We start from the raw sequence: 12,801 nt of genomic DNA, 5'->3' as shown, positions 1-12,801 counted from the left end.
TTTTTTCAAACATCTCCTGCTCGGGCATACGTTCACGTGGAAACACCATTCCAGCTTTAAATGTAGGCACAAGTCCTGAGTATTTTTGTTGTATTTGAACTTTTTTCCTACGATGTGTAGTTTTTGAACTGTGACCCTTGAATGGCGGTGAGTGATTTTGGAGAATTCAGGGTTTTCAATGAGTGTGTATGGCGGAATGTTCGTGCAGCACAGTGGAGAGGACCAACTGACAGAGTGAGCGAGATTCAAAAATTCGCTCAGAGATTTTCTCTTTCCGTGACGATCCTGGCCACAAATTAGGCCTCAAAAACAGTGATACTTTCCAGAGTTGTAGCACACTTGTCTTCTTTCTCCCAATGTGTCCACTTTATCGGTAGGATTTACGGTTTTTGAATTATCGACCGCTAACCGACAAGAGTAGCTCTGAAATGCTCCATTTACTCCAATGTAAATCGGGAGAAGGATTTCCAAAACTGCACTCTTTTTTAACTCGCTGCCATTTCCACATTTCTGAAGCTAGGACCACAAACTTAATGAGTGTGTTCTTTAAGGCCTTTCTGGCTCGATCGTGAAAAAAAATTGTCGATATCATGTATGATTTTGACCAAATAGCACTAGTTTGACGTCCTAGATGTGAGGCAGAAATTGCTCTCAAATCAGCTCCCTCACAGGCCGTTGCTACGGCCCTTGCCAACGGTCACCTAGCAACCAAAAACAGCTGGGCCAAGAGAGAGAGTGACAGACAGACAGACACTAGACACACATCAGACAGACAGACAGACAGACAGACACACAGGAGACGCACATCAGACAGACAGAAAGACAGACAGGAGACACACATCAGACAGACAGACGGACAGACAGACAGAGGACATGTAGACACACACACAGAGCTGCTTAAGCGTGCTCTCACATGCACACAGACGCACACACACAGTATATTTCCCAACATTTAAACTACATTAAACGATTATTTTTTCACTCATTCAATGTGCGGCTTGATCGGACTCTGTATGCTATAATTCAGTTCTCTAGAATATTAATCTTTCGCGTCGTAAGACGCGAACAGCTGCGAGACACTTCCCATAAGGAATGAATGGGATGAGGTCAAAAAACTCGCAAATCTGCAATGTTTTTCAAACATCTCCTGCTCTGGCATACATTCAGCTAGAAACACCATTCCAGCTTTAAAATGTAGGCACAGGTCTTGAGTATTTTTGTTGTATTTGAACTTTTTTCCTATGATGTGTAGTTTTTGACCTGTGATCCTTGAACGATGGTGAGTGATTTTGGAGAAATTCTGGGTTTTCAATGATTGTGTATGGGGGAATGTTCGTGCAGCAGAGTGGAGAGGGCCAACTGACTCCGTCACAGTCCGTTGCTACGGCCCCTGCCAACTGTCACCTAGCAACCGAAATCAGCTGGGCAAAGAGAGAGAGTGACAGACAGACAGACAGACAGACAGACAGGAGACATACATCAGACAGACAGACAGACAGACAGGAGACACACATCGGACAGACAGACAGACAGACAGGAGACACACATGAGACAGACAGACAGACAGAGAGACATGTACACACACACACACACACACACACACACACGCACACACAGCAATGCTTAAGCGTGCACTCACATGCCCACAAACGCACACACACAGTATATTTCCCAACATTTAAACTACATTTAATGATTATTTTTTTCGCTCATTCAATGTGCGGCTCGATCGTACTCGGGTTGCTATTATTCAGCTTTACGAAATATTTATTTTACGCGACGTAAGTCACGAAAAACTGCAATAAATTTCCCATAAGGAATGAATGGGGCGAGGTCAAAACAGTCGCAAATCTGCGTATGTGTATGGCGGAATGTTCGTGCAGCAGAGTGGAGAGGGCCAACTGACAGAGTGAGAGGGATCCAAAAATTTGCTCAGAAATGTTCTCTTTCCATGACGATCCTGGCCACAAATTAGGCTCAAAAACAGTGATATTTCCAGAGTTCTAGCCACACTTGTCTTCTTTCTCCCAATGTGTCTACTTTATCGGTAGGATTAACGGTTTTTGAATTATCGACCGCTAACCGACAAGAGTAGCTCTCAAATGCTCCATTTACTCCAATGTAAATCGGGAGGAGAAATTTCAAAACTGCACCCTTTTTTAACTCGCTGCCATTTCCACATTTCTGAAGCAACGACCACAAAACTTGATGTGTGTGTTCCTTAAGGCCTTTCCCGCTTGATGGTGAGGAAACTTTGCTGATGCCATGTTTGCTTTTTCGTCACGGGGCAAAGCGCACAGCCCACTCTCGCGATTTCCCGGCGGGGAATTGTCTAGTTATTATTCTTCCTCCCGCTCTTTTTTGGCTCTTTTCACGCCCCGCATCGTTGAGCGAATACAAACAAAAAATACATCAAAACGTGCGGCTCGGGCGGGAGAGTGCTGCTATTATTTTTCTCATGAAAATATGAATTTTTCGCGACGTACGTCGCGAAAAACTGCGAAAAATGTCCCATAAGGAATGAATGGGACGAGGTCAAAAAAGTCGCAAATCTGCGACTTTTTTCAAACATCTCCTGCTCGGGCATACGTTCACGTGGAAACACCATTCCAGCTTTAAAATGTAGGCACAAGTCCTGAGTATTTTTGTTGTATTTGAACTTTATTCCTACGATATGTAGTTTTTGAACTGTGACCCTTGAATGGCGGTGAGTGATTTTGGAGAAATTCAGGGTTTTCAATGAGTGTGTATGGCGGAATGTTCGTGCAGCACAGTGGAGAGGACCAACTGACAGAGTGAGCGAGATTCAAAAATTCGCTCAGAGATTTTCTCTTTCCGTGACGATCCTGGCCACAAATTAGGCTCAAAAACAGTGATACTTTCCAGAGTTGTAGCCACACTTGTCTTCTTTCTCCCAATGTGTCCACTTTATCGGTAGGATTTACGGTTTTTGAATTATCGACCGCTAACCGACAAGAGTAGCTCTGAAATGCTCCATTTACTCCAATGTAAATCGGGAGAAGGATTTCCAAAACTGCACTCTTTTTTAACTCGCTGCCATTTCCACATTTCTGAAGCTAGGACCACAAAACTTAATGAGTGTGTTCTTTAAGGCCTTTCTGGCTCGATCGTGAAAAAAATTGTCGATATCATGTATGATCTTTGACCAAATAGCACTAGTTTGACGTCCTAGATGTGAGGCAGAAATTGCTCTCAAATCAGCTCCCTCACAGGCCGTTGCTACGGCCCTTGCCAACGGTCACCTAGCAACCAAAAACAGCTGGGCCAAGAGAGAGAGTGACAGACAGACAGACACTAGACACACATCAGACAGACAGACAGACAGACAGACAGACAGACAGGAGACACACATCAGACAGACAGACGGACAGACAGACAGAGCGACATGTAGACACACACACAGAGCTGCTTAAGCGTGCTCTCATATGCACACAGACGCACACACACAGTATATTTCCCAGCATTTAAACGACATTAAACGATCATTTTTTTCACTCATTCAATGTGCGGCTTGATCGGACTCTGTATGCTATAATTCAGTTCTCTAGAATATTAATCTTTCGCGTCGTAAGACGCGAACAGCTGCGAGACACTTCCCATAAGGAATGAATGGGATGAGGTCAAAAAACTCGCAAGTCTGCGATGTTTTTCAAACATCTCCTGCTCTGGCATACATTCAGCTAGAAACACCATTCCAGCTTTATGTAGGCACAGGTCTTGAGTAGTTTTGTTGTATTTGAACTTTTTTCCTATGATGTGTAGTTTTTGAACTGTGATCCTTGAACGATGGTGAGTGATTTTGGAGAAATTCTGGGTTTTCAATGATTGTGTATGGGGGAATGTTCGTGCAGCAGAGTGGAGAGGGCCAACTGACTCCATCACAGTCCGTTGCTACGGCCCCTGCCAACTGTCACCTAGCAACCGAAATCAGCTGGGCAAAGAGAGAGAGTGACAGACAGACAGACAGACAGACAGACAGGAGACATACATCAGACAGACAGACAGACAGACAGGAGACACACATCGGACAGACAGACAGACAGACAGACAGGAGACACACATGAGACAGACAGACAGACAGAGAGACATGTACACACACACACACACACACACACACACACACACACACACAGCAATGCTTAAGCGTGCACTCACATGCCCACAAACGCACACACAGTATATTTCCCAACATTTAAACTACATTTAATGATTATTTTTTTGCTCATTCAATGTGCGGCTCGATCGGACTCGGGTTGCTATTATTCAGCTTTACGAAATGTTAATTTTTCACGACATAAGTCGCGAAAACTGCGATAAAGTTTCCCATAAGGAATGAATGGGGGGAGGCCAAAAAAGTCGCAAATCTGCAACGTTTTTCAAACATCTCCTGCTCTGGCATACGTTCACGTAGAAACACCATTTCAGCTTTAAAATGTAGGCACAAGTACTGAGTATTTAAATTGTATTTGAACTTTTTTCCTATGATGTGTAGTTTTTGAACTGTGATCCTTGAATGACGGTGAGTGATTTTGGAAAAATTCTGGGTTTTCAATGATTGTGTATGGCGGAATGTTCGTGCAGCAGAGTGGAGAGGGCCAACTGACAGAGTGAGAGAACTTCAAAAATTTGCTCAGACATTTTCTCTTTCCGTGATGATCCTGGCCACAAATTAGGCTCAAAAACAGTGATATTTTCCAGAGTTTTAGCCACACGTGTCTTCTTTCTCCCAATGTGTCTACTTTATCTGTAGGATTTATGGTTTTGGATTGATCTGTCTCTAATCGACAAGAGTAGCTCTCAACTGCTCCATTCACTCCAATGTAAATCGGGAAGAGGATTTGCAAAACTGCGGCCTTTTTTAACTCGCTCCTATTACCACATTTCTGAAGCTAGGACCACAAAACTTGATGTGTGTGTTCCTTAAGGCCTTTCCCACTTCATGGTGAGGAAACTTTGCTGATGCCATGTTTGCTTTTTCATCACGGGGCAAAGCGCACAGCCCACTCTCGCGATTTCCCGGCGGGGAATTGTCTAGTTATTATTCTTCCTCCCACCATTTTTCGGTTTCTAACTCGCCCCGCACCGTTGAGCGAATACAAACAAAAAATATATCAGAACGTGCGGCTCGAGCGGACTCGGTATGCTATTATTTTTCTCACGAAAATATAAATTTTTCGCGACGTAAGTCGCGAAAAACTGCAACAAATTTCCCATAAGGAATGAATGGGACGAGGTCAAAAAAGTTGCAAATCTGCAACGTTTTTCAGGATAAAAGAAAATTCTCTTCAGCTTGATTTTGGTCCCAAAGCTTTTACTTGACATAAACAATATATGGATAGAAATGTAGGAAATCTTGTTAGGTGTCAGCTGGTTGTCTCATTTCAGATGTGGGACTTACGGTTTTGGATTTAGAAGCCCGAGAGCGACACGAACTAGAAAACCTGGTCCATAAGCCGCAATGTTAATTTTGAGCCCAGATTTCTGGCCGAGAGCAGACGGTACCTGATTTGTCTCTCGCTGCTGTGCCCTCATTTCTCACTCGACCGAAATGAAAAGACATGAACGCGTTCAGCCATGTCTTCTCTCACTCAACATACACAAATTTCTGTGATTACCATTACAGTTTTTTCAGAAATCGCAGGAGTTTGGGAGAGGTTCTCCCAGTCATTTCTTATGGGGACACTTTGATCTGTGTCTCTGTATTTCTCCGCGTGTGTATCTGAAGAATGCGTGTTTATTGCGTGAGCCACAGTGTGTGACATCATTGCTACAGTGTAGAGCAGCTGGAAAATCTGGAGAAAGAATTCTCTTCAGCTGGATCTGGATTCCACATCTTTCACTTGACATAGGCAATATATACATAGTAGGGCTGCACGATTCTGGAAAAAATGTGAATCACGATTTTTTTGCTTAGAATTGAGATCACGATTCTCTGGCACGATTTTTTTCACAAAATGTTTATTGCACTGATGAACTTGAACAAAACAAAAAAAAACATTGTAGTATGGCAGAGGCCTACTACTATGCCTCTGCCAAAGCAATGTTTTTTTTGTTTTGTTAGTTCTATCATTGGATGATAAATGATTTTTACAAAAGTAAAAAAAAAAAAATTAGTCTCCAAGATGAGAGGGCATCCTCTAATACCTCATGTTGTACAGTGTTTATTGGGGCCGTAGCTTTGGCTAGGTGATATGTGATAGCTGCTGTGATCGGCTTTCTAAAACGGAGGCATAATATTCTTCCTTTTCCAAAAGCCGCTTCAGAGGTAGGCGTAAACATGTGACGTGACGTGACGTGAAGCCCGAAGTTGGGCTGCGAACAGCTGACAACGAATTTGTCTTCAAAATAAGAGCTTTACATTGCACCCCATTGGAGTTTAGAACTGGGTTCTTAGCGGGGGGCTTTTAATTTGAAAGTAGCGACCGTTTCTAGCTTGTCGCTACAACAACAAGCTAGCAGTCGAGGCGGAAATAAGTGTACCGTCCGAGGCAGCAAATCGGCGGACCAAAACAGACCCCCAATTTGCCGCCCTCTGTCTAAAACTGCGGACCTAGCCGTCAATAGGACGGGCAGATTGGCGGCTTGCTGCCCCCTCTAAAAACGGCTTCTCACTCACTCCTTCCAAACACTTAACTGCAAGTGGGCTTCCGCCACTGAATCACGTGTTGTAAAGACGCTTTACCACAGGTTGAGGGCGGAGGCAGCGGCCGTGCTGCGTTTGGGGGCGCTTCAAAAAATCCGGGAGGAAAATAGGAGCATTTGTTTGTGATTCGGCTCGAGATATAAAATGCTTCAGAATCGCTGTGTGTAGAAATGAGATCACGTGTATGTGTGAATCGAGATCGCGATTTTTTAACGATTTTTTGTGCAGCCCTAATACATAGAAATCTAGAAAATGTTGTTGGCTTGCTCCATGGGTGCTCCTGATCCAGCCTATGTGCGGCCATTTTAAGCTCTTCCAGCACTCTTCCTCTACATCTTTTTACCTTTTCATCCTTTTTTGACGTATTTGAGCTCTTTCGCCCTTTGACTTTAATACATTTTCATCCTATTTTCACCTTTTTAACCTCTTCCAGCCCACTTGATCTACAACTGTTCATATTTTTTCACCTTCTTAACCTCCTCCAGCCCTCTTACTCTACTGCTTATCATCCTTTTTTTTTTTTAGCCTTTTTTGACCATTTTACCCTCTTCCAGCCCTCTTTCTCTACAGCTTTTCACATGTTTTCACCTTTTTAAACCTCTTCCAGACCTTCTTACTCTACAACTCTTCATATGTTTTCACCTTTTTAACCTCCTCCAGCCCTCTTGATCTACAACTGTTCATATTTTTTCACCTTCTTAACCTCTTCCATCCCTTCTTACTCTACAACTTTTCATGTTTTCACCTTTTTAACCTCCTCCAGCCCTCTTACTCTACTGCTTATCATCCTTTTTTTTTTTTTAGCCTTTTTTGACCATTTTAACCTCTTCCAGCCCTCTTTCTCTACAGCTTTTCACATGTTTTCACCTTTTTAACCTCTTCCAGACCTTCTTACTCTACAACTCTTCATATGTTTTCACCTTTTTAACCTCTTCCAGCCCTCTTTCTCCACAGCTTTTCACGTTTTCACCTTTTTAACCTCTTCCATCCCTTCTTACTCCACAACTTTTCATATGTTTTCACCTTTTTAACCTCCTCCAGCCCTCTTACTCTACTGCTTGTCATCCTTTTTAGCCCCTTTTCACCATTTTTAACTCTTCCAGCCCTCTTTCTCCACAGCTTTTCATATTTTTTAACCTTAATAACCTCTTCCAGCCCTCTTACTCTACTGCTTGTCATCCTTTTTAGTCTTTTTTCACCGTTTTAACCTCTTCCAGCCCTCTTACTCTACAGCTTTTCATCCTTCTTCACCTTTTTTATCCTTTCTTCGGCACTCTTACTTCATCCTTTTACACCTTCTTAAGCTTTTTCTGCACTCTTACTCTACATCTTCTCATCCTTTTTTCACCATTTTAGCCTCTTCCAGCCCTCTTACTGAACAGCTTTTCATCATTTTCTCACCTTTTGAAGCTCTTTCAGCCTTTAACTTTCCACCTTTACCCTTTTTTCAACATTTTACCTGTTCCAGCCCCCTTACTCTACAACTGTTCATATTTTTTCACCTTTTTAACCTCTTCCAGCCCTCTTACTCTACGACTGTTCATATTTTTTCACATTTTTAACCTCTTCCAGCCCTCGTACTCTACAGCTTTTCACCCCTCTTCACTTTTTTTTATTCTTTTTCGGCCCTCTTACTTCATCCTTTTACACCTTCTTAAGCTTTTTCGGCACTCTTACTCTACATCTTTGCAACCTTTGTTCACCATTTTAACCTCTTCCAGCCCTCTGACAGTACAGCTTTTCATCCTTTTCTCCCCTTTTGAAGCTCTTTCAGCCATTAACTTTTCACCCCTTGGCCTTTTTTCAACATTTTAACCTGTTCCAGCCCTCTTACTCTACAACTGTTCATATGTTTTCACCTTTTTAACCTCTTCCAGCCCTCTTACTCTATAGCTTTTCAGATTTCATCACCATTTTAACCTTTTCCAGCCCTCTTACTCTACAGCTTTTGATATGTTTTCACCATTTTAACATCTTCCTTCGCTCTTACCCAACAGCTTTTGATCCCTTGCCTGCTTTTTTCACCTATTTAAGCTCTTTCAGCGTATAACTTTTCACCTTTTTAACCTTCTTTCACCATTTTAACATCTTTACTCCCCTCTTAATCTACAGCTTTTCGCCTTTTTTTTCAACATTCTTATAGTTCTATGCATTTTCGGCAGCACGTTCAGCAGATTTCGGAAATCACTTCAGCTGTCAGCATTCACACTGTATTTTCGCAGGAAATACAAATTTTTCTAGTTTTCAGATAAAATTTAAAAGACGGATATGAGTCCAGTTCCCTAATGTGAGCTGGAACTGTGTTCCATTCTTGTGCTGCTTTGTGTGAAAATGTGGATTGTGGAGAGGCTGAATTTCACTCTATCACAGTCTGTGATAGAGTGAAATTCAGCCTCTCAAATTTTTTGGACCTTGAGTCATGGTGGATCGTCCGACAAATGGCTTGCACCTGAAGAAGGGAGGCGCAAAGCACATAACGGAGCAACTCACCCAGAGTGTGCTTTCTGGCTGGGCAGCCTCTACCTCATTACCATGGCTTACATTCAGATATGCCTACATTACTGACTACTTTCCCATCTTCACTATTTGCTAATAAGTTAAATAAATCACTTTAATTTCAGACTTTTGTCTGTGTGAACTTCCTATTTTGTTTGTAACAAAATGCTCTTACTTTCACCATTAAACAGAGCCGTGAGTTACACTGTTGACTTTTTACCATTTGATTCAAGATCGTTTTTCCGACCACATTTCTTCCTCGAAGATTCACCAAGGTTTACCACTATCCTTCCAGCTTTTAATAATGTGTTAGACAGTTCTTAACCCAGTTTTAGTAGTTTCAGCAATCATCATAGTTGTTTTCTTTGCTTGATGCAGGTTAATATTTTGACCCTTCTGAAACAGAGTAACATCTTTTCCCCGACCACAGGACATATCCTGTGACATGGTTGTTTAAGAACCTTGTTGTCAGCTGAGACATATTAATCATTGCAGTAATTTTCCAATGGAAGGCTCTTACCTATTTGCTTAGTTAAATCCAGGTGGTGACTGGTTTTTTTGACCAAGCAGTGTATTATTATTATATTATATTACTGCTAAAGAGCTCGACCTGAATGTAGCTTCACTTCTGTGATAAATTAACATTGTTATGACCCTGGGTCATTATTATTTTGCATGTGTGTATATATATGATGTTGCTCTGTCCCTCCTCCTCCAAGTGTGTGAGCAGTCTGCTCTGAGTGTGTGTGGATGATTGATAGCAGGTTGGACCTTCTGATTGGCTAGAGCCGTCTGATTGCTGCTCCAGGATTGGCCAGAGGCGGGAGAGGAGCCCTATTTGAACCACCGGCTGACTGCAGCCTCTCTCTCCCACCATTCACCCACATCCAACTGGGACCAGTGTCTTGCTTGTCTAGGATTTTGAGTTTGTGTTTTGTGAAACCTAGTGTAATTGTCAACCTGAGTCTTTTGTGAATTTGTGAAAAGAGAGAATTGTGTGTGGTAGCCCAGTAGGAGGGAGAAGCCTTTTCTGTAACCCTTTTTTCTCCTGTTTTTCCTTGTTTAGGAGTTAGGTAAGATTTTGTCTTTTTGTTAATACTTTTGATTTGTATAGAGAAGGTAGGGAGGCAGATGTTTTTGTTTGTTGTTTTGGCCTTCTCTCCCTCTGAAGCAAAATAAAATGCTACCTTTAATTTAATTTCTTGGGAGTGGGAAGAATGGGGAGAAGCACATCATGCTACGTCTCTGATTCCCCTAGATCAGGGGCGTAACAACATACAAATAAGTAAATCTTGCGTTTGGGTTGTATTATTATTTGAAATGATAAATATGACGACCATTTTTTCAATCTATCGAAGGAAAGCTGTGTTGTATAAGTCAGATGTGACATTACTCACTTTGTGGATCAGTGCAGAGCGCTGTTCATCTGCAGAGTGTTTCTCTGAGGAGAGAAGAGGTAGAAAGTCACTCATAACTGATGTCTGGTCTAACAGCTTTAAATAAAAATGATCAGGCAATAATGCCTCATGAGAAAAAACAATACACAAAATTACAGTTAAACCACCTCAACAGTGACATATAAAATGTCATTTCTACCCACTCTCTTAGTCATGATATATTCTGTTCACCAGCTGATGTTTCTTCTCTACATTATGAATCTTATAATCTATAAAGTAAATGGAACACAAAGCTTTTAATCTTAAGACATGTTATATACCAGTTATATAATTTTAACATGTTTTTATCTTTATTGTCTCACTTTTGGATCCAGAGCTGCTGTCTGACAACCTCTGCACCAGATCAGTCCTCTTCATCGTCTTTAAAATATCCTTGATCATCTCCACACACTTTTGGCCGCAGATCTGCACCATAAAGAGCACTCTGTCCTGTACGTGTGCTGTTTGTAGCAGCTTCAATGGGATGCTTAAAAAGGGTCTGTGGAACTCAGGTTGACTCAACAGGGCACCTTTAAACTCCTCAAGCTCTGGGACTCTCAAATCTTTCAGTGTTTCCAAAAGCAGCTCTATAACAGACTCCATCGATTCCACCTGTTAAATTCAGAGAAAAAGAGATTTATCATGAGATTAAATTGTGATTTCTCTCAGCAAGGGTGATGACAAATGTTTCTGTTCACATCTCATCAATATATGTGTTTAAGAAATCTGAATATGGTAAGAGTACATCTGCACAAGGTGATAACATTTATTACATTTGCTCACATAAACTTGCTTTTATTATGTGTATACAGCTCTTTCTTCCTTGTAAAATCAAATATATTGACTTTAATCTTCTTTTACAGTTAGTTTATTTCCGGTTTACAGGTTCATGACTTTTATTTGAACTGTTTCAGAGTTTCCTAATGTGAATATAAGAACAAACTGAATGGAGCTTCAGTACTGACAAACCTTCAGGTGGAAATAAATAATTTGTTTTTAGTCATCATTTATAATATTCAAGATGAATTATATTCTACTTCTATTTCATGTAAACTGTATTGTTTAGACTAGCACTGCAAATACCATTCTCACAAAAATTATGATAAAATAATGACATAAATAAATGTTGTTAGAAGTACATATCACAATATCTGAGATATAAAAGAGATATTCAGTTCACAATGATACAAAACAGGGAAAAGGAGAAGATCCTCACAAATAATGGAACCAGAGAGTGTTTGGTGTTTCTTTTATTTAAAAAAATTACTCTGATTACTGATTTATTTACTATCAAAATGTTGATCAGCTAACAGATTAATTATCTTAGCTTCAGTTTAAAGTCAGACAGATGTGACATCACTCACTTTCTGGATCAGTGCAGGCCAATCTTCTTCCACAGAGTGTTTCTCTGAGGAGAGAGGAAACATAAAAAAGACTCATGAATGATTAATTTAACAACATAATCAGACTGTGACACTATAAGTATTCTTATATTAAGGATTTATTGTAAAATGTCTATAAAATCTACTTAAAGTGAAACTCTCGCCAAAATGCAACCTAGGGTCTTTTTGTGAATTTACCCGAGTCAAACATTCAGTTAAAAGCATAATTACAATGAAAGTGCCACTTTTAAGATTGACTGTATTTTCGTTTTCAGGTCATAATCATTTTCAATGGGAGTGCTAGGGGCAAATTAGCGATAGCATCAAAATCGCTATTTTTAAAACACTAAGAAGGCTCGACACAACATGAAACTTTGCTCGTAGTATCACCAGGGTCTCTACACATGAACACAAGCATTGAGAACATTGTTTGTGAACACAGTTTACTAAAAAGAACGTTTTTGAACAACTCACCTTAGCAGCAGCTTGTTCCGCTTGCCACCGTCCTGCCAGTGGAGAAGTATCGATCTCCGAATTCGACGTAACCTGGAGGACAGTTAAGGTGGAACGCTTCTAAAGCTTAGTTCCATATAAATGCATGGATTATTTGTTGTTTTGTCTTTAGCAAAAAACAATATTGACCTTGAAGTTGAAAAAGGAGCCTCATATAAGAAACAATACTAAAATCAAAAGCCGGAAAAGTCACGTGAGATCTCGCGTGGATAGTTGTTGCCGGAAGACAGTAGTTCCACCTTAACTGTCGTCCAGGTTATGTTGCATTCAGAGATCGATACTTCTCGACTGGCAGGACAGCGGTGAGCAG

At 41.0% G+C, this 12,801-nt stretch overlaps 1 protein-coding gene across 1 annotated transcript in view; it reads right to left on the bottom strand.

The window, feature by feature from the left end:
* LOC115568091 (uncharacterized) overlaps positions 1-12,801 on the bottom strand; it is a 276,579-nt gene that overhangs the window by 157,984 nt on the left and 105,794 nt on the right. Inside the window, exons 31-33 of the mRNA XM_030395170.1 lie at positions 11,961-12,004; positions 10,920-11,208; positions 10,558-10,601 (exon numbers count right to left, since the gene is read on the bottom strand). Coding sequence (XP_030251030.1) covers positions 10,558-10,601; positions 10,920-11,208; positions 11,961-12,004 — 377 coding nt within the window. The remainder of the gene's footprint in view (positions 1-10,557; positions 10,602-10,919; positions 11,209-11,960; positions 12,005-12,801) is intronic.

The sequence above is a fragment of the Sparus aurata genome, chromosome 17, assembly GCF_900880675.1.
Source record: "Sparus aurata chromosome 17, fSpaAur1.1, whole genome shotgun sequence".
Classification (NCBI taxonomy): domain Eukaryota; kingdom Metazoa; phylum Chordata; class Actinopteri; order Spariformes; family Sparidae; genus Sparus; species Sparus aurata.
The sequence above is the reverse complement of the archived record's forward strand: the minus strand, read 5'-3'. Positions and strand labels throughout refer to the sequence as shown.